Here is a 25805-nt window from a genome sequence, read left to right on the forward strand (position 1 = left end):
TACGGAGCACCCAGAGAAGGGCTTTTGTTTTAATGTATTTGCTTCTTGGGGTGGCAACAGGAAGTCACACAGTGAAGACATATGAGGCAGCAGAGGGCAGGGCTACTTAAGGAGTTTTGCCACATTCAGACTTGGCACAACTATCTCCTTGAAGATGGGTACATAGTTGGGGCTTGCTTGCATGGGGCCCTGCTCCAGCGTCTCCATGATAGTCTGCTTCATGTCCCGGCTGGCATCTCCTCGCACCGCCAACAGGGCACCAATGTGGTCATCTCTGTGGGGGAGAAATCCACAGCATGAGCCTCCATCTTCTCTCGGTTCCCTCAGTCTCCACAGGTGACACCCACAGGGTGGGATACTGTCAGTCACAAGGGGCATGCATCTCTTCTTTTACAGGAGAGATACCCAAAATTTCATCTTACTTTCTCTCTGAAAAATGTAAAGGACTTTTTAAATTCTGCTCTTCTAACTATTGCTGTCAAGAATGCATAACCAGGGAAGGAGACCCTAGAGGGTTTAGGACTCTAGTTTCTAACAGTGGCAATAGACAACTTAGCCATGCTCACCCTTAGAGGAAACGGCAGGTTCCTGGAATAGAAGTCGCAAAGGCAGGGTCTGGGGCCTGAAGCTAGCACAACACATAGAGAGGCATGGAGCAGATAGCCTGATACTGAGTACTGATATTCAAGGAAGTCCCGGCCACATACAACACGACAGCTTTCTTTTTTAGATCATGGGGTTTAAGACCACCTTTCAGACCATTTCAGTGATCACAACCTTCCACTCATCAAAGATGCAATACTCAATCCTTCCTGTGGTGATTGGAAAGAAAATGGCCCCATAGGGAGTGGCACTATTGGGAGGTGTGGCCTTGCTGGAGTAGGTGTGGCCTCAATGGAGGAGGTATGTCACTGTGGGGGTGGGCTTTGAGGTCTCCTATGTTCAAGCTACACCACCCAGCAACACAGTTGCTTCTGCTACCTGTGGATCAAGATAAGAACTCTCAGCTCCTTTCCTGCACCATGTCTGCCTGCGTGCCATCATGTCCCATCATCATAGTGGACTAAACCACTGTAAACTAGACCCAATTAAATGTGTTCCTATTAGTAAGAGTTGCTGTGGTCATGGTTTCTCTTCACAGCAATAAAATCCGAACTACGACACTTCTCATCTACTTTGTATAGTTAGGTTCACCTTTTCACCACCACTCACTCGGGCACAGAAGCTTGGCTACAAGGCAGGTGTACAAACCACAGCCAGATTCTGCTAACATCAGGTAGGTACCCTCACCACCACAGTCCTGACAACCTCTCTCTTCACACTGTCTAACTCCTGATGCTCACAGCTTGTCTTCCTAAGGGAAGTAGGAGTAGCCTGTTGAACAACTTGCTGATGCTCAGCATTTACCTGATATCTGGATATTTGCTGACCAGAGTTGAGACTTCTAGGTAAAGCAGAGAAGGGTCTGTGAGCTTAATAACCTCTGCCACTGCAACAATCGTATCACAGTGTCCATCCGCATCTTCACCAAATCCCTGGAAAATAGCAGCAGAGTGAGGGACAGCCCTAAACTCAATTTTCTGCAGTAGTTCCAACTTGATGATGACATCTCCAAACTCCTTTGCAAGGTGGGCACCTTGTTCTTCCTTGTAAACACCCCCAAGATTCTTTCTGACCACAGATCAGGGGCCAGTTTCATGAGGTGATTTCGTTAGTCACTACTTGGCCTCTAGCCAGGAAACAGACTTGGTGGAGTAGTACCTAGTCCCAGTCACTTGAGCCAAGGAGTTAGGTTATTAGGTTATTGAGTTAGGAGTTAGGCAACCAGAATCTTAGAGAACAAACAGGTAAGGGCAGAGGGACAGGAAGAGATGAATTACTCTATGAAGTACACATGGGCTGCCACCAGAAAAGTCTTGAGAGTTGCTTTAATGTGTCAGCCTCTGTGGAAATTTATTTATCACTTGTGGAGCTGGGAAGGCTCTGGACAAGACCCTCCTCTTGACACACACAACTAACTGGCCACTGGTCCCTGATGTTGCTGGATTCCATAAACTTGACTAAACAGTTCAGGCACAGAAACCAAAAGCAAGCTATTGGACAACACAACTCTGTAGCCTGACACCCACCATCCTGGAGCTTAGCCCATGGCTTCAATACTCACAGATGCCAGCTTCCGGAACAGGAAGCGGAGCTGTTCAGCCTCTCTGACCATCTTCTCAGCACCCTCCTTGCGCTCCTCAGCACTTCGAAAGGAGATACGCTTCTGCATGACAGCCCGCAGGTATTCTACCACCACACGCCTGTGTGCCTCAGCCGTCATCCTCTGTGGAGAGGCATGAAGTCAACCATAGGTGCCCGAGTCTAACACACACAGATGTCCTCATCAAACCGAAGATGACCCAAGGCTGGTGCACATCCTTCCTACCCAACAGTTTAGTTGGATTTTCTTTCCTGTTGAGACCTAGTTGAGCTATAGAGTCCAGGCTAGCCTCAAACTCACAATAATCCTCCTGTCTCAGTCTCCAGAGTACCACTCCTGGCCATAAATTTGGTGGGATTTAAAAGTAAGTATATTAAGCAAATTAAGCATACCTGAATTTCACCATAAAGTTTTGAACTCTCCTGGCTGCACATGGTGATGGGAGATATGATAGGCCAACTGTCAACATAGCATGTACACAGGTGTTGTGGGATATTTGTACACTGTGTGAAGATACATTGCTGTGATTGATTCAACAAAGAGCTGAATAGCCAATAGCTAGGCAGGAAGGGGCTAGGCAAGACTTTGGGGACAGAGAGGATTCTGGGAATAAGAGAGGCAGACAAGCCAGCCAGACACAGAATGAGTCAGACACAAAGAATGGGACAGAGGTAAAAGCCATGTGGTAGAATGTAGATTAATAAAAAAAAATAGGTTAATTTAAGTTATAAGAGTTAGGAACAAGCCTGAGCTATAGGCAGAACTTTTATAATTAATAAGAAGTTTTGAAGTCATTACTTGGGAACTGACTGGTGGGACAGAGAAAGACTTGTTAAACAGAAGCAAGAAAGGACTTACACATGGCCTGGAGTCTTCATGCTTACATTCTGCCTAAAAATCAGACAGATTTAAGTCCCTGGGAGAACTTGCTTCCAGCATCACTATTCTAGAGGCACCATATCATGTACAAATGGGCTTCAGTGACCCTCGTTAACAGACACCCGGCTAGCACTTGCTTGATGTGTGCCCTAGGCTCCTTTGGAGGCTCCACCTCTGCCTGTCCCAGAGGCTCTCAACCCAATACAGAGTGGAAATGGAATTGGGGAGCTAACTGCATGAGTCAAACAAACTTTGGCCTCATGGATGACAGGCTGGCTTAGCAGGAGGAGCTTAGCTCAGATGGAGCCCAAACAGCAGTGCCTCATCCACAGGCAGCCTCAGATTAGTGGGAAAAACAAACAACAACCTGCACCCATTGCTAAAACAAAACAACCACAGGCCAAATATCTTACGTATCTTCAGGACAGACTCAATGAGAAAAGAAACCTCTAGAGCATTACAAAGCAAAGGAAAAGTCTAGAACCACAATGGGTAGAAGTACAGGAAAGCTGGCTTGTTGAAGAGATCAGACTCTCTACACAGAGGTGATGAAGCCTTACTGAAGGAGATACTTGAATCTATCAGATCCCTTAATTGTACAAGCACTGATGTGATGGCTGGTGGCTGTAGCTCCTGCACTGGAGTCTGCTCCCCATGAGTGGGGTGGGCTATTGTCCCTGGTCCAAAATGGAGAATCACACATGGCCATTAGGCCCATGAGCATGCTATCACACTGGGGAAGAGTCCCATAAGTCTCCAAGGGAGACAAAGGAACATCCATCATTAACTAAACCAAGCTGTGAGGAGGCTGAGACTAGGGCTAAGACATGCCTGGGAAGTGTACATCATTTCCCCAGATGATGGCCTCTCTCCTTAAGACCCATCACCTGAACATAGAATAAAAATCAGAGATCACAAAAATACCAGGAGGTAAAGATGGCTTACAAAGACAACAAGCTCTAACAAGGGTAGAAACTAACATGCCCAAAGACTTCAGACCAGGGCTGTTAGACACCTCTATGTTCCTTAAAAGAACATTCCAGTCTTCACCGGAGCCCATCACTCACCTTCCACAGATCACGTCAACACTGGCATGTTATCGTAAGCAGAGAGCTACTGTGACACTGAATTGTAATGGGAGGTGGGCTCCAGTGTACCGCAGCCCATCTCTTTACCTTTTTATACGGCTTTTTAATTTTGGCAAAGTCATTGAAGTAATCCTCTACAGTGACACAGATGATGTCCACAGCATTGGACCCCAACAGCCACTTCTTTGTCATCAGCTCATTCAGATGTTGCTGAAAGGCACAAAGTGATCATATAAATCTTCATCTGGCACAATGCCCGGGATCACTGCTACCTGAGAGTGGACACTCCCCGGGGTCACAGAGAGTTCTGTAGAGGCAGTGCTATACTCAGGTTAAAAAAAATTTACTTTTATATAATCTGCACATTCATACTTTCCATTTATGAGATTTGTATTATATATACAAGCTTTGTAAAAAGCATCACAAACAACAGGCTAGATTATGCAAATACTGGCTTTTACATTTAATAGTAATATATTATATAGATATATCATAATTTACCCAATTCTCAAATATACATCTACATATTTTTCACATTTTGTCATTACAAACAATGCTGTAGTGAATTTGCATTTTGCAGGTGAAATTCCTTTACGTGGGATTTCTGAGTCAAAAAGTATGCAAATTAAAACTCTGATAAGTATATCCAAACTACCCTTGAAAAACTGCAGAGTCAGCCCTACCGAGCAGTGTGTTTTCAATCCTTGGCTCCAAGCTAAGCAACAGCTTACACTAAGTCTCAATGTAAGCTTCTTTGGTGACAGCAGATGGATGTCTGGCTCATGTTTAGAGGCTGGTAATTCCTTTTTTGTGCAGAGGTCATCTGTACCCCTTGTCTATTTTTATAACAGGTCTCTTCTTTTCTCAAATGGTTACAAAGAGGCCAGAGGAGGGTGTGGGGTGTCCCGTTCTGTCACTCTGCACCTGATTTCCTTTTGAGACTGAACCTCACTGAATCTGGAGCTCACCATCTGGCTACACTGGCTGGCCAGCAAGCCCCAGCTGTTCCTTTCATAGGTGCTGGGGATCTGAATCCAATGAGACATGATTTAAAAAAACAAAAACAAAAGGATTCCTGTTTGGCAAGACCCACAAATGGCTATAATTTTGTTTTTTAATAAATGCTGATTCAAGCCATTTAAGTAGCTGGTATCTATGTTTCAAAGTGGCCCTGTTTGTTTATAGTGCATTATGCTTTTGATAAGAATGAAAATTATTTTATTAATTTTTGGGTGTGTTGTACATTGGAATTGTATTCTAAAGTGAGGCTGATTTATGTAAACTGTGCGCACTTGGCTGGGTTTTGTTATAGGTTTCCACATACTCGACTTATCAGATAACTTGCTACTCAGTTTGATACCTAGTATTTCCCGGGAGTCTTTACCCAAGTTTGTCAAGGAAAGGTCCTAATTCACACAAGGCAGTCAGTGGCTCTCTGACGGTAGTTTAGTACAGATGCAAGGGAATTTCTCAGCTCACATAAAGCTTCTATATGAGGCAGGTGACAGTATAGCCCAAAGACGAGTATGAGACCACTCCATGCTCCAGCCCCAGGAGTGGAGGAAGCAAGCCCACCTCTAGATCCAGGAAGACTTCCTCTAGCAGACTACTGCAGCCTTCCTTAGCAATGGCATCTAGAATCCCATCCATGCTTGGCTGACTCAGACATGGGCCCTCCTCTGCCTCAGTTTTTAGGTACTTCCTCTTCAGACTGACGATGGATTCTCTGCAAGGAGACATGCAGGGCTCAGGGAAACAGCTATGTGCTTGCGCGCTCTCCGTCCCACTCTGTCCCCCACCACGTACTTGAAGGTCTGGCAGTTGTTGATGATGGCGATCATGTACTGCACGTAACAGTGGGGGTGTTGCCGGTTTCTCAGGTGCTCTTCTTTGTAAAGCTGGGCTTCCTCTTTGTATCTGAAATCACACAGAGGAACCCCAAGCTGCCTCCAGTGACAGGTGACATCAGGCTTGTCAGGGAACCCAGACCACTTTTGGAGCAGGGGAGTCTTTAAAAACCAACATACTTTTAGATAGTCCATATTAATGGTGGAGTAGAGTCCCACTCATGTTAAATGAATTTTTACGACAATTTTATAGCAGGCTTTGAAACACGGTTTGGTATTCTGACATGAAGACACTCTGAAACATTTAACTGTAACCACAAAGTATCACCTTATTTTATCTCACGAACAATTCATTACACAATTTATATGACAGGGCTAGAAGGTGACTCAGTAGGTACAGGTACTTGCCACAAAAGCCTCTCCACCTGGAGTAGGTCCCTGGAACTCACATAAAGGTAGAAGGAGAGAACCAACTCCGCGAAGTTGTCCTCTGACTGACACATGTACACCATGGCACAATGCCCCACTCCACTCCTCCACAAAACCCTCAACAGTGTGAGAAACATTATCACACGTTTGATAAGATGGGAATGAAATGGAAAATAACCAGATTCCTGAAATCTATGGAAAACAAACAGCTAGGATGCCACTCTTGCATTTTTTTTTTTTTTTTTTTTTTTTTTTTTGGTTTTTACAAGACAGAAACCGGTTTCTCTGTATTGTTTCGGAGGCTATCGGTCCAGCCTGGCCTCGAACGCACAAAGATCCGCCTGCCTCTGCCTCCCGAGTGCTGGGATTAAAGGCGTGCGCCACCACCGCCCAGCTTACTCTTGCATTTTTAAGGAGATTCTGGAACATGCACTGGGATAAAGGAGTAGCTCAGTAAATGTTCTATATAACTTTTTGATTTACTAACCTAAAACTGTTAATTAAAGGGGAAGATCTACACATTTATTCTGATTTTGTCTGTCTGTGGTTCCAGATCAATCAAGCAAAAGTCCTCTTCCTAGAAGATCTCACCTCAAAAATGAAATGAGTAACTTGGAAGTGACCCTGATAAGTGACAGCCTTGGAATACTTGGGCAATGACCTAATAAATGGGCTGAGGAGCTTAGACCTAACTCTATGGGTGAAATGTGGAGATCCGGTGTGACCCTGTGGAGTAGACTGAGGGGAATCAAATCATGACCCCATAGGTGGGTAGCAGATGGGATTTTAAGGAAGGGACTTAGTTAGCAACTGAGCTATCAGAGGTGGATAAATGTATAACCACTAAGCGGCAATGTTGAAGACAGGTGCCAGCATGTAAAAAGAGATCCATGTCAGCCTCTGGAGTGACTCCTAGTGAAGAGGGAGAGGGGCAGCCCTCATGCCCCAGAGGCCTAGAGACCTAGAGCACAGTGACACAGGCCTGCCAAGCCAGCAGTTGAGACTATGAGCTCTTAACACAAGATGTCAGATACCCACTGCATAATTGATGCTGCTATGGTTATAGCAGATAATTTGACACATGGATAGCAACATCTGGGAACTGGAAGGGTACAAGGGAGTCACAAAGGGGGACTATAGGATAAGAAAGCAGGTCCCATGAGGGTGGGCCAAAAGAACTTGGGCCAGCATGATGGGAGAACAGATTTTCATGGTATTCTGTCTAGGCTTGAAAATCTTTATGTGAACAATTCACAGGGAAAGGCTCACTGGGATACAGTATGTTACATGTCCCATCTGTTTAGCATTCTTTCCTTTTTCTTCTTTTTAATTTAAACAATGAAAAGGGGTTAATAACAGCACACTAGAATCAACAAATTTTGTTCTTAATTTCAAAACACATAATTTGTAAGTTGGATCAATGGCAAAAATACATACCTACTTAAGAAAGAATTCATTTGCTGAAGACATAAAACCAGTACCTTTGTTTTCAAATCTTCACTTATTTGAGCAGCAACTTGAAGATTCTGTTCAAACATCTAAAAAATTGAAAAACTTAAGAATCTGAAATAGTCTTACAAGAGTATAGAAAAATGTTCCCCATTAATAAAATTTTACCCGGCCATCCTTCTCCAAGGTCTATCTTGGTGAATCTGCCTGACTCTTTCTGCTCGACACCCTCACAACCTGCTAGATCTAGCCTGGATCCCTCATCTAGTGCCCTGGGTTAGTCTACACACTCCTACTCCACCTCAACCAACCCCTAGGCTTCTCCCTATTCCCGACCCACAGACTCTTACCATACCACAGCCGGCCTTTCCACTCACCAGATCTACTCCTACACTCCAGGCTTGGACCAAGATACACGTCCTGCACACCAGTGCAGCCTCCTTTGTCCACCTGCTTTCAATCCCCCTGAGCAATTTCCAACCTCCAGGTCCAACCCACCTGTATATTCAAATTCTCTCTTCCCCCTCGCAACCTGCTTTGTCACATCAGACACAGAACTGACAAAGTCCATATGCCAGAAATCCTCACAAAAATACAAACATGAAAGATCAAGCCTTTATCTCTCCTCTAAAGCCTACTAAATCTTATAAAAATTCCTGCCAATAAGAATTACCTGGATGTACCCCAGGAAACAAAATTCAAAAGAACACAAAAAATTCATCAAAGAATTCAAGAAATTTAAGGAAAACACAAAGAAGCAGCTGGGTAAAACTAAGGAAAAAGAATTTACACCTGAATTATGCTCATAAAATACAAATATAGGGTTGATGGAAATACTGAAGACAACTCAGGACTTAAAAAACAGAATTCAATAAAAATTAAAAAATGAACAGACACCAAAGAAATTCAGAATATTATAAGGGAATACTTTAAAAACCAGTACTCCATTAAGTTGGAAGACCTAAAAGAAATGGATGAATTTCTAGATTTAGGAAACTACCAAAATTAAACCAAGAAGTCAACGACCCAAACAGACTCATAACAAATGAGTATATTGAAATAGTAATAAAAAAAATCCTCCCGTTTAAAAAAAAAAAAGGCCAGGACCAGGGACCAGGTGGGGTCAGGGGTCACAGAAGAATTACACCAGACTTTCAATGAAGCTCTACAGCCAATCAGTCTTAAATGATTTAAGAGAGAGACAGAGACAAAGAGAGACACACAGAGAGAGAGACAGACAGAGAGAGAGAGAGAGAGAGACAGAGACAGAGACAGAGAGAGACAGAAAGAGAGGGGGGTGCTCCTTCTATCAAACTAGTATCACTCTAAGACAAAACCAGGAAATGACAAAAAAAAACAAACTAAAGGCCAATATATCTGATGAACACAGATTCAAAATGCTAAAAAAAAATAAATCCACATAAACGGATTTAAAGACAAATATCATTTGATCATCTCAACAGATATAGAAAAATCTTTGGTAAAATTCAACATGCCTTCATGATAAAAATCCTAAAGAATGGAGACAAGAGGAAACATAACTCAACACAATAAAAGCTATATATGAGAAACCCACAGCCAACATCACCCTAAATACAGAAAAAAATTGAAGCAATTCCATTGAAGTTGGGAATGAGAAAAGGCTGTCCATTAGTCCCACTGTGTGTGTGTGTGTGTGTGTGTGTGTGTGTGTGTATGTGTGTGTATGCTTGAAGCAGTAACAAGAGAAGAAAATAAAAATTAAGGAAAGGAGTTAACTATCCCTATTTCCAGATGACATGGTATTATACATTAGAGATACCAAAAATTCTACTAGAAAAATGTCTAGAAACAATAAATTCAGCATGTGGCAAGATACAGAATCAACTTGAACGAATCAAGATCTTTTCTACGCACCAACATAACATACAGAAAGAGATTCTGGACATATTCACATTCACAATAGCCTTAGAAAAATAAAATATCTAGGGATAACCCTAGCAATGGAAAAGAAAGACCTCTGCAGCGCTGGCGGAGAGGGGGCTCTGAGGATGGCTGTGTCTGGTTATGTGTGAAGGGACTCTAACAGCCTGAACATGACAAACATGTCTCTAGCAGGTCTTCTCCCCATTCCCTCTGCCTTGCTAAAAACTGCTAGATAAGCTGGCCACAAAGGCTGTTCCCTTATTTGCCACTTCCTCCTGCTGAGGCTAACTACCAAGGTCTAAGCTATCTAAGTACTGAAGTCCAGCCATCAAAAGCTCCCTAGTGGCTGCCCAAATTACCTGTCCAATCAAAAATTAAACACCTCATCCAAACATGGGAGTGGAGGGAGGTGGAGACAGGAGGGTAGGAGGTGTGGGGGGATGTTTTCCCTTTTCCCTTTATAAACTGCTGTTCATCCAGGCCATGTCTGTCTCTTCTCTACGTAGAGGCAGTCCCTTGTACCCCTCCCTTGTTCCCATCCCCTTTTCCCTAGTCCTTTATCCCTTGCCTTTGTCTCTCATTCCTTGCCTCTCTTCTCTCTAGGGCAAATAAATCTTTGTGCCAAGAACTTGGTCTTAGGGTGTCTTGGGCCAGTACAGGCCCCTTCAATGCGTACATGGACCTAATATCCAGTACTGTCTAAAAGAAAGTATCTTTAAAATGCTATACAACTTCCCTAGGTTTCAGCAGATTAAATTCAAGTGTGGCGTTTTGAAGACAAGACTTGACCACTTACCAATATAGAATGCAAATAACCGCAGAATGGAAGCACCATGCACACCCAACATGTAACTAGCTTCCGGTTCAGACTCAAAAACATCTGGAAAACCTCAAGTGAGCCTGGGTAAAATAACTTGATGAGTACAATCCTGAGCCTCCGTTCCTTTAGCTCCAGAAAGCAGAGACAGAGACATCAGGGAGAGAGTGTTCTTGACATCTTTACTGCACTGTGAAGACTGAGGTATACTCTGTCTATGAAACCAACAAGTGCTATGAACCACATGGGAAATGGGACCTTTAAGTCCAAGGCTTGTACCTGAAACACAATGGCAGGAAGTGTAGTCTGATAGTAGCCATCCTGGTCTGCTTCTGGCTCTGTCTCTTTGCTCCAATCCTTCTTGTCTGTTTCCAGTGCCTTCCGAAGCCAGGCGATGATATTGGACTAAGAGTTTGGTATCACAGAAAGGAAAGAACAGGCTTTGAGTTATATCTAACATTTTCCCTGCAGCACTTGTAGCTGCTGCACAGACCAGATGCAGCTCTTCACAGCAATTCTTGCTCCCAAGCATAGAGCCTGTTAGAGCGGGTACCTCACATGCAATTCACTGAGTGCAGTGCTCATACCGCTCTCTGCATATGTGAACCACCGAAACCCTAACTGTAGATAAAGAAGGGAAAGGATCAAGAAGGCTATGGATGAACATTATACTGGAGGACAAAACTGGATGTTCAGCCTCTGACGGTTAGGCCAAGGCCATCAGAGAACAGATTTGGCAGCCCAGTCATCTCAGACCACAGCAAAACACAGGTCTCCAGACCCCAGGGACCCTCAGTAGTGGCTTAGAGGCCATCCTGTTGCACCTTCCATCTTACCGAGGCTGTTATTGGTTGTCAAACTGATGTCAGACTGGCCCTTTGCTCCCCAAATTGCCACCCGACAATGGAACACAATGCTAAGGTGGTTAATGCAACCTTAGACATAAGGGTTTGCCCGTCGTTGGCACAGGTTGGCTCCTCCAGCAGAAGAGACTCACCTATCTGTGAAATACATTCAAATGAGCTCCAGAACCAGAGTCAGGTGTCCATTCTTTAACAGAAAATGGACATGACAAGGCCCAAAGAAACAGTTTGTCTATTGAGGAGGGTTAGCCCAGGTATCTCACATTTCAGACAGGTAACCAACCACTAAGCACTTTCTGGGACTGCAAACCAGTTCTACTCACTGTGAGTGTTGACATGTATGTGTCAAGCAAATCAGAGACCACGTTTGAAGAGAGTAGAGGCTCCAGGGCACTAACGTCCACTTCGGGGGCCAGCTCCACATTCCCCATCATCTCTGCACTGCAGTAAAAGCCAAGTGTAAATGGCAAACCACAACAGAACACTCTCAAGTAAGTCTACATGTTTAGCTTCACGTACAAATGCACTACCCTAGAGATCTCAAAGCTAACACTTCTACAACCCCACAAATCAGGAAGAATAGAAGACTCATGGAGAGCACAGAGTGAAAGGTCAAGGATGTGGAGTCTCTGCATGATGTCACCATGCAGGTTATATAGTCACTTAGTCATCTCAATATGGTCTCCTCATATTGTGCCAGGTACACTGAGCTCACATTCAAATGCAGGGAAGAGTCAACAAAGGTTTGTCTGTCTTAACTCACTGTATCTCCAGAGCTGAGACCAGGACCAGGCAAATAGGAATTGTCAAATTGCCACACTCATTAAGTAAGAAGGTAATGGACAAGTACTGTTATCTGGAACACTAAGCACTGTCATAAGAGCCACTAATCCCTATAGGAGGATAAGACTAGGGCAAGGGATGTTAGTGAATGAAACGTGTCTGCAAAGAAAGAAAATATTCCTCTTACTGTTCAGAAGGCAGGAAAAAAAATGCTGTTTCAGAGAAAATGTATTTGTTTATGCACCTGGGTTCAAAAAAGTCTAGGACACATGGCACACTATGGTCTGGGCTTGGTGAAAGACTACAGAATGAAATAATGGAGACTATTAGGACTTCCCAAGAGTAGTTAAAAGCTAAGGTTCAGGCCTGTACATGTAAAAGCTGTAACATAATTAGGCCAGTGAGATGGCTCAGTGCATAAGAGTACTTGCTGTTCTTTCAAACGACCTGAGTTCATTTCTCAGTACCCACATCAGGCAGCTCACAACCATCTGTAAGTCCAGTTCCAGCGAATCCAACACCTCTGGCATCTGAAGGCACCTGCACTCACATGTACATAACCCATATGCATACACATACATAACTCTATATAATTGAAAGTAATAAAAATAAATCTTTTTAAAAGGGTATCAAGTAATGATCATCACCCATGCCTGACAATTTCTTTCTTTTTTTTTTTCCTGAGGGGTTTTTTGAGACAGGGATTCTCTGTATTGCTTTGGAGTCTGTCCTGGAACTCACTCTGTAGACAAGGCTGGCTTTGAACTCACAGAAATCTGCCTGCCTCTGCCTTCTGTCCTGAGTGCTGGGATTAAAGACATGTGCCACCAATGCCCGGCTCACCTTACAATTTCATTCTGTTTGTATATATGTTGAGATACAGAAATACTCTACCATAAATAGTAAAAACCACACACAAAATAAACCTCACTGTTAAAAGCATGCTTTCTTTCTCCACAATAACAAGAAGGGCAAAAACAAAGAAATTTTAGTATATTACTTAATATTGTTTTTCTACCCAGAAAAATAAAGCAAAGTTAAAATTAACAACCATTTTAGCTACCTAATCTTAAATCATCTCACAATAGCTTCCCAGTGACTGTTTTTTCAAAGTCTACCTTCAACCACTTCATGCATAAAGTGGCTCATGTTCCTTCACATAAATAATCATCTCAAGCTGCAATGCAAAAGGAATAACTGGTTTTCCTGTGTAGACTACATATTTTTTCTATATATTCTTGTTGCTATTTTTTTTTAAGATAGGTCTTGCTATTCTGCCCAGGCTGTGCTCAAAACATCGTTCTACTCAAGTCTCTTGAGTTCAGTAACTACTAAGTTAGTGTATAACTGTTTATATTTGGATGATTAACTGTTGCATTATACTGGTAAGGAAAACAAAACTTGATGATCTCTTCATCAGCCTGGTGACTCTGAACAGGTCACTGAATTTCCTAGAGTCACATGCAACCTATAAAATGTTCCAGTACTATACCTGTCTCAGGGAATCACCACGAAGAAGTAAGAATTCACACAGTGAGCAACACAAAACAATACCATGGCACATAACACAGTGCTCAAGGCAGACAGTAGAGACCGCGTGGAAACAATTATACCCACATGAGAGGTGGTTCCTACTCAAGGGTAAGTCCCCAACTGACAGAAGAAAAGGACGTTCACGAACCAGAAAAAGGCATGGGTTCAAAATGCATGAGACTATTTGTAAACTGTTGGTCAGTGTACTTTTAGAAGTTTCTAGATAGAACACATAAGGCATGAAATCAGTCCTACCTGGTATAGGTATTCAGGACCCACGTCAAGAGGCTCACAATCTCGTTGGCCTCGAGGTCCTCTGACGCAAGGTCCTGCATCCGAGTGCTCAAGGCCTGGTGGTACATGCTCAGGAGGTTCTTGAAGATCTCATAGTGGGGAGGGAAGCACTGGACCATCAGGTTCTTGGCAATGATGAGGTCGTCCAGGACATACTTCCTGATGATCTCCAGGTGGCGCACAAGCCACATCTTGTCAGACTCTCTGGTGTCAGCCTGTGTACCTTCGATTCTAGTTGTCACAGTTCTGTCCAAGATGGCAAACATTTTTTCCTTCCAGTTTTTGGGCCTCCCGGGAGGAACAAACCCAGTTTGTTTTTTTCGATCCAGTATCCGCCTGTCGATTTTTTCTTCCCTTTCAATGATCCTGACCACGGAGACCAGCAGGGTGGGATCGCGGCGGACAGTGACCAGCGATCTCTGCAGCACCATCCACAGCTGCTTAGCCAGCTCATCAGAGAGCCCCTGTGTGCTACCAAAGTAGCCTTGAATGAGGGTCATGTCCCGTTTATTCCCACTGTCCATGCGGTACTGCTCACACATGAGCCCATCCCGAGAGCACTCCAAGTCCATTAGCTTCCGGTGGGCCTGCAGGAGAGCCCCTTGCTCAATGAGATCTTGGGTCTCCCTCACAATCTCAGGCACTAGAGAAAGGTGCAAGCTGACTCAGTGAAAACACATAATGGCTGTGTGTACACATAGAGATGACAGCAGGTAAAGCAGGAGGTACTCTAATGGTTTTGAACTCTGGAGTCTATGAAAGGCTAGTAACTCCCAGAAGAAGACCTAAATGGAAGTTAAGTAATTACAGGCAAGTTCAACTACATGTGTTTTTTTTTTTTCTAAGCCAGTGAATGCCATTTTCCTGAGCTAAGGTGGGCTTCAGGAAAAATCCCATGCTTCAAGTATGGTGATCCATGTTCTGACTATTAATGACTGCTTCTATTTTATAGCTACTATTGCTGATGTGAATTCCAGGAAATAAAGAGAATGAATACCTTCCATTCTCCAATTTTCTTTCTATCCCTTTGGAATAGAAGGCATTCAAAAGCACCTGTGTGTGTGTGAGTATGTGTGTGTCAGTGTGTGTGTCAGTGTGTGTGTGTGTGTGTGTATTCATGCATATACACATAGGACATGTCAGAAAAATCACTATGCATGCTCAGGCAGAGGAAAAGGCTCAGAAAAGACATGAAAGGATCCTATGTAAAACAATCTAAAACCAGAATTCTGGCACATCTCAACATCCAAGTTTGTCATGTTTTAATCAAATGCCCAAAACAGAACACAAAGCACGCTACCAGCACACACCATTCAAAGGTTAAAAACAAAAACAAAACAAACAAAAAAAACCAGAAACAATTCAATACACAATGCTTCAGAAAAGACCTGAAAAAAAATAAAGATTAAAACAACTATTTAACTAAAGTGGATTCAAGGTGAATTTGAGCAGAGAGGAGACAGAGCCAGAAAATGTTGAGAGGATGATGGCAATTATCAGGAACGGAAAGAAAAAGGCTAAAGAAAGTAGAGAGAGTCCAGATGAACTGATGGACCCATAAGACAGACCATTATATATACTGTAGTAACCTCAAAAGAAGAGAGAAACAGGGGAGACCCTTTAGAAGCTTCCAAAGTTTGATAGGAGACACTAACGTAAATATCTTAGAAGCTCAATGACCTGTAAGAGAGGCAAACCAAAAGATTCATACCAAGACACAATACAATCAGTCAGATAATGAGGGAACCATGAGAGCAGTAAGAGAAGAAACTTATCATCATAAAAGGACTCCTAAAAATATCATTAGCAGATTTGTCATCAGAAATTTTGGACACCAGATGTGTTTGGGGAACATATACTAAAAGCACTAAAACAAAATGCTGCAATGGCTTTTCTGCCCCCCCCTTTTTTTTGAGGCAGGGTCTCAATCTGTAGTCCACACTGACCTCAAACTTGCAACAATCTTCCTGCCTCAGCCTTCAATCACTAGGAATACAGTGGTGAGCCACCAAGTCCAGCTTTTACAAAGAATCTTTTATAGCAAAACTATCATTCAAAAGTGAGAGAGAAATCAGGATTCCCAAATAAGAAAAAGTTGAAAAACCTTTACAATTAGACCTGTCTGTAGGGCATGCTAGAGGGAATCCTATGGGGAAAATGAAAAAGATATTAGACAGTAACTTGCAAGAAGACAATAACTGGGAGTCATGAAGAAATTTCAGCTAGGAATCATGACACACACCTGTGACTCAAGCACTTGGGTAGAAGGAGGATTCAAGAATTCAAGAAGGATCCAGAATTCAAGTCATATTTAGCTACATAGCGATTCAAGACCAACCTGAGTTACATGAGACCATCTAAAATTCCTAGCACAAATAAAATTAAACACACACACAAAAAAATAACAAAGTAGGGAAAATCTCAACAAAAGTAAAAACAAGAGCAAGTATTTAACACAATTTTTTTGTTTTCTATATGATCTGAAAGACAAATACAGTATCAGTTTGTTTTTGGACATATACCAGGTATAAGGGAGAAACTACAGAGGGGTGGGATGAAGTTGTGTAGAAATAGTCTTTACATGTTAGCGAACTTAAGATCTGAAGATGGAACAGCATGCATATTCTTCTGAACTGCACAGGGACAGTCTCCAGATAGACTGCACTTAAGCAACAAATTGAGTTTCAGAAGATTTTTTAAAATGTAGATGAACAAAATTTCTTCGAATAAAACAGAAATTAGTAACAGAAGGAAAACTGAAAGATCTACAAATTTTGTCAAATTAAACAATGCTTTTAATCAACTGAGTGAAGAAGAAACCCTAAGGGAAACTGACAGGTATGTAGAAAAGAATGCCAACGAAAATACAATGTGAGAAAACTTAGAGGAACCCACACAGCAGTGGATACAAAGGAAAACCTATTTCTAGAGCAGCTTCCATTAGGAAGATCTCAAACCAACAACCTAACTTTACAACCCAAGAAGCTGAAAAAAGAAGATGGGTTAGAGAGATGGCTCAGTGGTTAAGGGCACTTGCTGTTCTTGCAGAAAACCCTATTTGGTTCCCAGCACCTACACAGAGGCTCAGAACCACTGACAACTCTAGTTACAGGGAATCTAATGCCTGACTTCTGTAGGCCCTAGGCAGGCATGTGGTACACACACATATATATGCAGGCAAACACTCACATACATAAAATAAAACAAATCCTAAAAAAATAAAAAAGAGTAACTAAACCCTAAGCTAAAAAAAGGAAGGAAATAATAGAGATCAGAACAGATAAACAAAATAGAGAATATAAAACAGAAAATAAAAATCAACAACGATAACTTGCTCCTTTGAAAAGATCAAGGAAACTGGCAAACCCTTAGCTCAAATGTTCTAAGAAAAAAGATTCTAATTAAGATGAGAACTTAATTATTATTACTGATTTTTCAGAAACTAATTTTAAAAGGCTGTAAGAAAGAACAATGAAAAACTGAATATCAAGAAACTGAACAATCCAGATCAAACAAATTCCTGGAAACAGAAACCTACCAGACTGAAAAACAAAGCTGTAAAAATCTGAACAGACCTCTCTACAAAGAAAAGCCATAATCCAGTCATATCACTAGTGAACTGGTCAATGTTTCTTGAGATTTTCTGGACACTGAAAAGAGTTCATGGCTGGAGACGGTGGGCTTGGATGAGCATCCTGCATTCCCTAACACAGGTAGCAAAGGGAAGACTCCGGTCAGTTAGTCCTCTGCCTCTTTTCCAGGTCCCCCAGTTCTGGCTGTCATACTGACCCCTGCCCTGCTCTCTTCTACCCTCTTAGCTCCCAACCATCTGCTCCTGGCCTGTGCATGTCCTTGTCCTAGCTTAAGAACTGCTGTTCTCACAGACCCTCTGTCTCAGGGCCTGCCCCTCGTCCACCCAGTCAGCTACCCCTCTAACATGTACTGCGACCTCTTGGACAGTGGACTCCTAGTCACTCATCCACGGCCAAAAGCACTGGCTCTGCAGTGTGTGTCTGGGCACCACCCTGACACAGAGTAGTGTGCTCTCTGCTGGTCCTTACTTACATTTGCTTAGCCAACCCTTTCCATTCATGGTCAGATAATTAAACTTACTGTGTACCCGGGGGTAGGCCTAAAAAGCGTATTGCAAAGAAATGCTGGCCTGCCTCTCCACGTCTCACAGAGCTCCCGGTGTGCGAAGGAAAAGCAGGTATGTGTGTGGGAAGGCACCAGCATGAGCGCTCTAGCAGCCTCCCCAATCTTCCCCCAGCTTCCCTCTACCCTCTGCCGCTCACCAGAGAATATGTTCTTGAGGTTTTCCACAGCTGCGGCCAGCTGGCTGTGCTGCACCACCGCGTCTTTTACGTCTCTGAGACTCTCAATGGTGTTGATGCTCTGCCTCCAGTCCTTGCTGACATCAGCCAGTGACTGCTGGATATCCTTGACATCATTCAGGGCGTTGTGGAGCTGGCTTAGGCCTGTGCGTACCCCATCTAGCTGGGACTGGATTGCGGCCTAAAGGAGACACCATGCAGATAAGCAGAGCCAATGACAGCCATATATGATTTCCTAAGGAATAAATTTTTCCAGGAAAATCAAGTTCAGAAGGAATCATTTAACTGGAACAATAGTCACCCAATTCCAGATTAAAAAAAAAAGAATAATTTAATGGACTCACACAGAAACTTTTTGTTTCTTTCAATATTGCCTGGGAACAGAACAATGTTACATTTTAAAGCTTCGATGATATTTAAAGAATCATAAGCAGAGAGAAGGGGGCGGATGGTAGTTTTACTCAGAAGAGTACAGGAAAGAATAAATTTAAAAAGGAATAGATTAACAAAGGAGAGCAAAGATTCTATCATATCCAACTCAGTAAACCAGCAAAACCCTATCTGGATAGGGAGTAAGCAATGACCAAACAAAAACCCAGGATAGCTAAAATGATTCTATACAACAAGAGAACTTCTGGAGGTATCACCATCCCTGATTTTAAGCTGTATTTCAGAGCTTTGGCATTGGCATAAAAACAGACAGGTTGATCAATGGAATCAAATCAAAGACATAGACAAAAATCCACACACCTATGGACACCTGATTTTTTATGAAGAAGCCAAAAATATACAATGGAAAAAAGACAGCATCTTCAACAAATGGTGCTGTCTATCTGGATGTCGGCATGTAAAAGAATGCAAATAGATCTCTACCTATCACACTGCACAGAATTCAAGTCCAAGTGGATCAAAGACCTCAACATAAAACCAGATGTACTGAACCAGATAAAAGAGAAAGTGGGGAGTAGTTTTGAATGTATTGCAGGATACAGCTTCCTGAATAGAATACCAATAGTGAGCGCACTAGGACTGAAATAAATGGGACCTCATGAAACTGAAAAACTTCTGTAAGGCAAAGGACATAGTCGACAAGATAAACGGCAGCCTACAGAATGGGAAAGAATTTTATTAACATCTGACAGAGGGATGACCTCTTTAGAAGAGTTAGAAGAGACTTTTCCTATAAAAATCAAACCCAAATTCTAACATAAGTAGATCCAGAAAGGATTGTGAAGAGCAACATTCTACCAAGTGTCTTGCTAGGACCCAATTAAAAGAAAAGTCAATAAAATGATTCCAAATGATATGTTGCTATACTTGTAGACCAGAGCCTGGCATAATTGTCATCGGAGAGGTTTCATCCAGCAACTGATAGGAGCAGATGCAGAGATCCACAGCCAAACATTGGGCAGAGCTTGGGGAATCCTGTGGAAGATGGGGAGGAAAGACTGTAGGAGCTAGAGGAGTCAAGGATACCATAAGAATACAGCCCACAGAATCAACAAATCAGGACTCATAGGGGCTCACAAAGACTGAACCAACAACCAGGGGCCTGTATAAGTCTGACCTAGGTCCTGTGCATATGTTTTGGCTGTGTAGCTTGATGTTCTTGTGGGACTCTTAATACTGGGAGTGGGGACTGTCTCTGACTCGTTTGCTTGCTTTTGGGACCCTTTCCCTCTTTCTGGGTTGCCTTGTCCAGCCTTGATATCACACTATATGCCTAGTCTTATTATAACTTGATATGCCTATGCCTAGTCTTATTATAACTTGATATGCCATGTGTGGTTGACATCCCTGGGAGGCCTGCTCTTTTCTGAAGGGAAATGGAGGAGGAGGGGATGGGGGGAGTGGAGGACTAGGAGGAGAGGAGCGAAGGGAAACTGTGGTCAAGATACAATATATGAAAGAAGAATAAAAAAAAGAAAAAAGAATTTTAAAGTGAGGCAAAATAACACAATTCAACATAAATGAATAAAAAAGCTCTTTAAAAAATGTGGATACATGACGATTGCAAATATAAACACACCAAATATGGGTCTTGCAATTTCATAAAATACTACTGGACATAAAGAGGCAGACAGGTCTTGATACTTTAACGATGGTTTAATCAAAAATCCCACTATTATCAATAGGTCATCCAGACTGAAACTCAATAAACAAACTTCATTGTTAAGCTACACCACAGATCAAATAGACTTAAGAGACTGTTTATACACAGGAATGCCTAACCTATTGACATCGCAACATGACATTATTACCTACAAAGTTTGTGATCAACAACTGCACTATAGGACTTTTTTAATCCCATGTTTTAAGTATGCTTATTGTATATTGGGCTGCATTCATAACTACTCATAACAGTTCAGACACAACTGATTCTACAGAGTATTCCATCCAACATTTGAGTAATAAAACATTTTTCTCATTAAGCTACGGAACTTTCTTCAACATAGATAACATTTTAGTCCATACAGTAAGTAAATTTTAAGAAAAACAAAATTCAAATAATTTCTTATATCTTGTCAGATCACAATGAAATAAAACTAACAATCAAAAGCAAGAAAGACCACAGAAACTATAATAATAATAATAATAATAATAATAATAATAATAATAATTGGGAGACTGAAAAAATTCTCTTGAATGATCAGTAGGTCATTGAAAAAAAATCAGGTAGAAATTTCAAAATTCTTAGTAAGTGAAAATGAAGGCACAATTTATCAGAACCTTTGGGATACAGCTAAGGATATCTTAAGAAAAGTTATAGCTTTGAATGCTTACATGGGAATTATCAGAGATCTCAAACTAAGTATCTATCTCAAGATCATAGAAAAACAAGAACAAGAGAAATTCAGAAACAGTAGACAGCAAAAAATACTAAAGATCAGGATCAGGACAGAAATTAATGAAATCAAAATTAAAAGGGCAATACAAGAGTCAATAATCCAGAGTTCTTTGAAGGGAAAAAAGGAGGGTGACAAAATAACCAAGATGGGGGAAAAAACCCAAACTAGTAAAACTCTAGATGATGGGGTGGGGGGGGGCAATAAATACCAATGAAATCCAGAGGCTCATTAGGGAATAATGCTAACTTGACACAAGATGACGTCATGTGAGAGGAGGGAACCTCAATTGAGAAAAACGTCTCCATAAACTAGGCTGTAGGCAAGCAGTATGGCGGAGCAGAAACTCTAGACAAACGTCTCTGCCCCATGGTTCCTGCGGCCCCCTACCTTTAGCCTGGCCTCCACAGAAGCCTTCTTCCGAGCCTCCCTTCTGCGGTACTGCTCCACTTTGTCCAGCTGGTCTGGGCGTTGAAGCATGCCAGCAACCCTCTGGACGGCTGTTGCCACAGCCTCCAGATCTGTCTCCTTCATGGTCAAAAGGCAGGCAGAGTCTTTGCAAATATCATGCCACAGGTGCGCTATGTACACACGGAGAGGGTATGTTAAAAAAAGGCTGAACGACGGCATCAAATTTACCTGCAAAGGTCACGTGTTCACAGTGCAACTAAAGGAGACTTCTATGATATCTAAATCAGCACACCAGAAGCAAAAGCCAAACTTGGGTCATACACTCCTTAACGAAACCACAAATCTTTGGGAAGGTTTCATCTTAATAGAGAGAAGCAGGGATGTCTCCCAGGCACCAGAGAGGCACACACAGAGGGTACTTATACAGGGACTTAAGACAATGACAAAGGCGTGTCTCTTTCCATCTCTGGAGCTGTCTCCCCATTGCTGGCCATGCCCACTGGTAGTCACTGGAAGACAATGACTATTACACACACCTCAGCAGCCCAGTGAGCAAACATGAATCCTATGACTCCCCCTTAGCACTGCTCTGGGTACCCAAGATTCCATTTCTTAACTTTTTAACACCTTTAAAATAAAATTAAGACAGGAAAAAAGTTACATATTCCCCTAAGCACAGATGTCCAGTCAGCCTTCAATCTGAGAGCCAATACTATCCTAGTCATGGCCCTACACAGGCTACTTGTCTAGCAAAAGAGGGAAATCAATAACATTGCTTTGTTTGATTTCAGCTACTCAACATTCACAGATGTGATAAAAAAAAAAAAAGACCACTTCCTGGAGCTTTTCACTCTCCATTCCCATGTAGCCTCAGAAAACCACTAAAATCCACTGTAGATTTTCAGGCATGTAACTTCTCCCTCCCTGTGTATCTCTCTCTTTTTGCATTTCTCATTCAAGTGGAACAGCACTGCAAATACTATCTTTCTTCATCTTCTGATTATAAAATGACATACACACAAACAGAAAGTCCTAGCAGGCAACAGAAATAGGATTCTAGAGGCTACCACTTTCTAACAGGGACTGGCTTTTATTTCTTTCTTCTCTATTTCTTTATAAATTGAGATTCCGTTGTATACATAATTGCAATCGCAGGTTTTGGCTTTCTTGCTTTGGTTTGACATGTTATGCTCCGCATTCCCAACGACGTTAAAACCGGCATAATTCTATTTACAGGGCTACGTGTCACCCACTTCAGCTGACAGGTGAAAGGCAGTCCCGGGGCAGATGCTAAAGCAAAGCTGACAAAACCTTTGCAAGCAAGAGTCCACTCATACACCGGAACACAGAGAACCGGGAGGAAAGAAATGACACGGGATCGCCATCAAGCCTGGTTCCACGAGGACTGTCAGATTTCAGGCCACAGGGGCAAAAGGGAACTAACTCTGAGGGTGGAAACAGCCCCGCCCAAAGGGTGGGGGACGCTCGTCAAGGACAAACCCAAACCCGCCCGGGCCCGCACCGAAGGCCGCCAGAGACGTCGGACAATGGGGTCCCTCGCCAGCGTGCAAGCCCGTCAAGGGGCACAGCGTGCCGGCTCCCAGCGCCCCGCCCACAGCGCAACGACCCGAGGCTGTCAGAACTGAGGTTCCTCACCGTCCGTGCAGTTGCTTCCACCTCCCGGAGCCAGGCCGGAAGTGTGCAGCGTGGTCACTTCCGTTTCCGGCGTTGGGGCGGAAGGACGGGACCAGGGTAGCCTTGAAGGCTGATGCTGTGCGGCCAGTCCTTCGGTGGTCTTCTTGGGAACTTGTCCTGCCCTTGTGACACGGACTCAGAACGACCAGGGATCGCGGATCGTGGCCTGGCCCAGCCCTTTCCCGCCCTCTCTCCAGTGCCTCTCCTTGGCCACCTCGGTCTCTCCACACCTCTCCATCCCTTCACTGTGTCGTGTGTTCAAAGTCGCGCTACTCGTACCTCGTGTATTTGTCGCTTCTTGCTGTCCTTGCCCTCACCTGTCCTCCACAGGTTTCTGACAGCTGGTAAATTCTGGCATTCAAGACAGTGGAGGCACAGAGGGTGGGGTGCTGCTGATAGCTGTTAACTTAGCCCACAGAAGCTACAGAGAAACACACACACACACACACACACACACACACACACACACACACACACACACACACAAGCAAAAACCTGCTGGTAGAATTCCTCCAGCTGAAAGAATCGGGGAACCATCAGGTTGCTTTGGCAACTAGGAACAGTCATAAACTTTTTACAAGTTTCCCTACCTCTACAGACACAGAGACTTTCCCACACTGCTGTAAACTTTTAGTAAATTTTGGAGGGTTTAAGTTCTTCTTAAGTTCTTCTTTGGGTAAACACTCATCAGGTTTTGACAACTCTGTCCTGTTTGGTTTTTTTTTTTCACCTTTTCTGCATACACTTTTGTTGAGTAGCACACCTACCCATAACACCAGTTCAAAATCTGAATCTCCCAGATGAATGGATGATAGGGCAGATCTTCAGTAAAGGAAGGAAAAATGTGGGTAACTTGTCATAACTACAATGCAAATGAAGTCAGTCTTTTGAAGATGCAGACCCTTAAGTGCGTGAGTTGCAGTTGGGAAAGTGCCCTGGCCCCTGAGTTTATGATGTAGCAGGAAGAACTTGAGCTTCGTGAATGTTTAACTGCAAAGTCAGTAGGTACAGTGCCAAGACAAAGCTGTAGTTTTTCTTGGTTACCTTATACCTATCCCTAATATACTGTTGCCTACTATGTGGTGGAGAGTTTAGTCATGGTGCTCCCTAGCAGATTCAGTTAGCTAGGCTAGGTAGAGGTGACTTGCTTCATTAAACGACTCAACTACTGTTTCCTTACAACTAAAAAAGAAAAAAAATAAGAATCTTTCTTGATTTCTGTTTTTGGCCAGTCACATGGCGACAAAGCTCAGGAAACACTCAAGGTCACTGGATGAATGTACTAAGCATACTTTTGAATATATAGGTGGATTCATAGGCAGGGTAACCAGGGCCAAGATAGAGAAAGAAACAAGCAGTGACTAAAAGTTCCTGAAGCAGGAAGGTGAGCATCCCAGAACCCACTTTACACCCAGAGCAAAGGAGGAGACATAGGTTCCAAGTAGGTGGAGAACAGGTGGAGAACTCTTGAAACCCAGAAAATCAGCTCAGAGTTTCCTTGGTGAAAGAGTGGGTCCAGAAACAGACTATCCTGGGCATAGCTAGAAGGCTGCACAGCTATGCTGGGCCCTAGAATAGGGTAGGCTGCTAAAGATACTTCACATGAGACAAATTGCTCCTTCTCTGCCTGAAAAGTAGTACTGGGGCTCAATCACTGGTAATGAAAATCCAGAGGGGCTCTTCGGGTCCCCTCAGATCTCAACTGAAATGAATTCTGATGTGACCAAGACTTGTTCTTGTTCTCAGAGGACAGAGCTCTTGATTAGCTACAGGCTAGACATTATCAAATATGCACCAAGGATATAGAATTGTTGCTTCCAAACAAGTAGAAAGGAAATAAGGAAGAGAGATCACAGAGTATTCCAGTGAGCAGGGAAAGGGGGAAAAGGAAGGCTGGACCATAAATAATTGAAAACAGAATGGGAAGTAGAAATGTGCTCACAAGTAAATGGATTAATCATGGTGAGACTGTTACAAGAGAAAATTTAAAACACACAAAAAAAAACCCCAAAAGGATTAGTAGTGGAGGAAGTTTCTCACAATGGCCAATTAAATTTGAGAAAATTTGTGGGTAATGACAGCATCAAATTGTCTATGTTTTGTCAAAAAACACAGGCAGAGAATGTTGTGAAGATACAAAATGAACAACACATATGGAAAAAAGTCTAAAATGTAACTATTGCATGATAAAAATATTGTTGGACGAAAAGAACCCTCTGTCATGCCTTCCTCACTGTTCATTGGCAGTGTGAGTCTGGGTGTTCTGAGGGCATGTGAGGGTCCCAACCCCTCACCGAAAGCAGAGGAGGGCCCAACCCCAGCCCTCAATTCCAGTCTTTCTACTTTTACATTTATTATTCCATTCTGCTGTCCTAGAATGTAAGTCCAAAACACTCTCTGGAGGAAAATGCACACAATCTTACACTAAG

At 42.8% G+C, this 25805-nt stretch overlaps 1 protein-coding gene across 2 annotated transcripts; it reads right to left on the reverse strand.

Annotated features, from left to right (window-relative positions):
- Exoc3 (exocyst complex component 3) lies at window positions 1-23485 on the reverse strand. Of its 2 annotated transcripts, none has more exons than XM_005065429.4 (13): window positions 23338-23485; window positions 21661-21851; window positions 18386-18605; window positions 14052-14733; window positions 11804-11921; window positions 10897-11022; window positions 7884-7984; window positions 5977-6087; window positions 5746-5896; window positions 4258-4380; window positions 2165-2326; window positions 1408-1535; window positions 1-274 (listed from the first exon to the last, which is right to left on the reverse strand). In XM_005065429.4, exons 2-13 carry the CDS (start codon window positions 21802-21804, stop codon window positions 103-105), a joined length of 2238 nt encoding a protein of 745 aa, XP_005065486.1. In that variant the 5' UTR covers window positions 21805-21851; window positions 23338-23485; the 3' UTR covers window positions 1-102. The 2 variants fall into 2 exon arrangements, with proteins under 2 accessions (XP_005065486.1, XP_021091094.1); XM_021235435.2 differs by lacking the exon at window positions 23338-23485 and adding an exon at window positions 23204-23311.
- Between the last annotated feature and the right edge of the window lie 2320 nt (window positions 23486-25805).

The sequence above is a fragment of the Mesocricetus auratus genome, unplaced genomic scaffold, assembly GCF_017639785.1.
Source record: "Mesocricetus auratus isolate SY011 unplaced genomic scaffold, BCM_Maur_2.0 Super-Scaffold_100015, whole genome shotgun sequence".
Lineage (NCBI taxonomy): Eukaryota > Metazoa > Chordata > Mammalia > Rodentia > Cricetidae > Mesocricetus > Mesocricetus auratus.

Bases quoted from the DNA above. Each gene is read 5' to 3' on its own strand.
- Exoc3 (XM_005065429.4), bottom strand. From the start codon at position 21,804: ATGAAGGAGACAGATCTGGAGGCTGTGGCAACAGCCGTCCAGAGGGTT. The intron at 7,985-10,896 runs GTACAAGCCTTG...TCAATTTTTTAG, and splicing joins TTCCTGCCATTGTGTTTCAG to ATGTTTGAACAGAATCTTCA. The intron at 6,088-7,883 runs GTATGTATTTTT...GTGTGATTTCAG, and splicing joins ATGAATTCTTTCTTAAGTAG to ATACAAAGAGGAAGCCCAGC.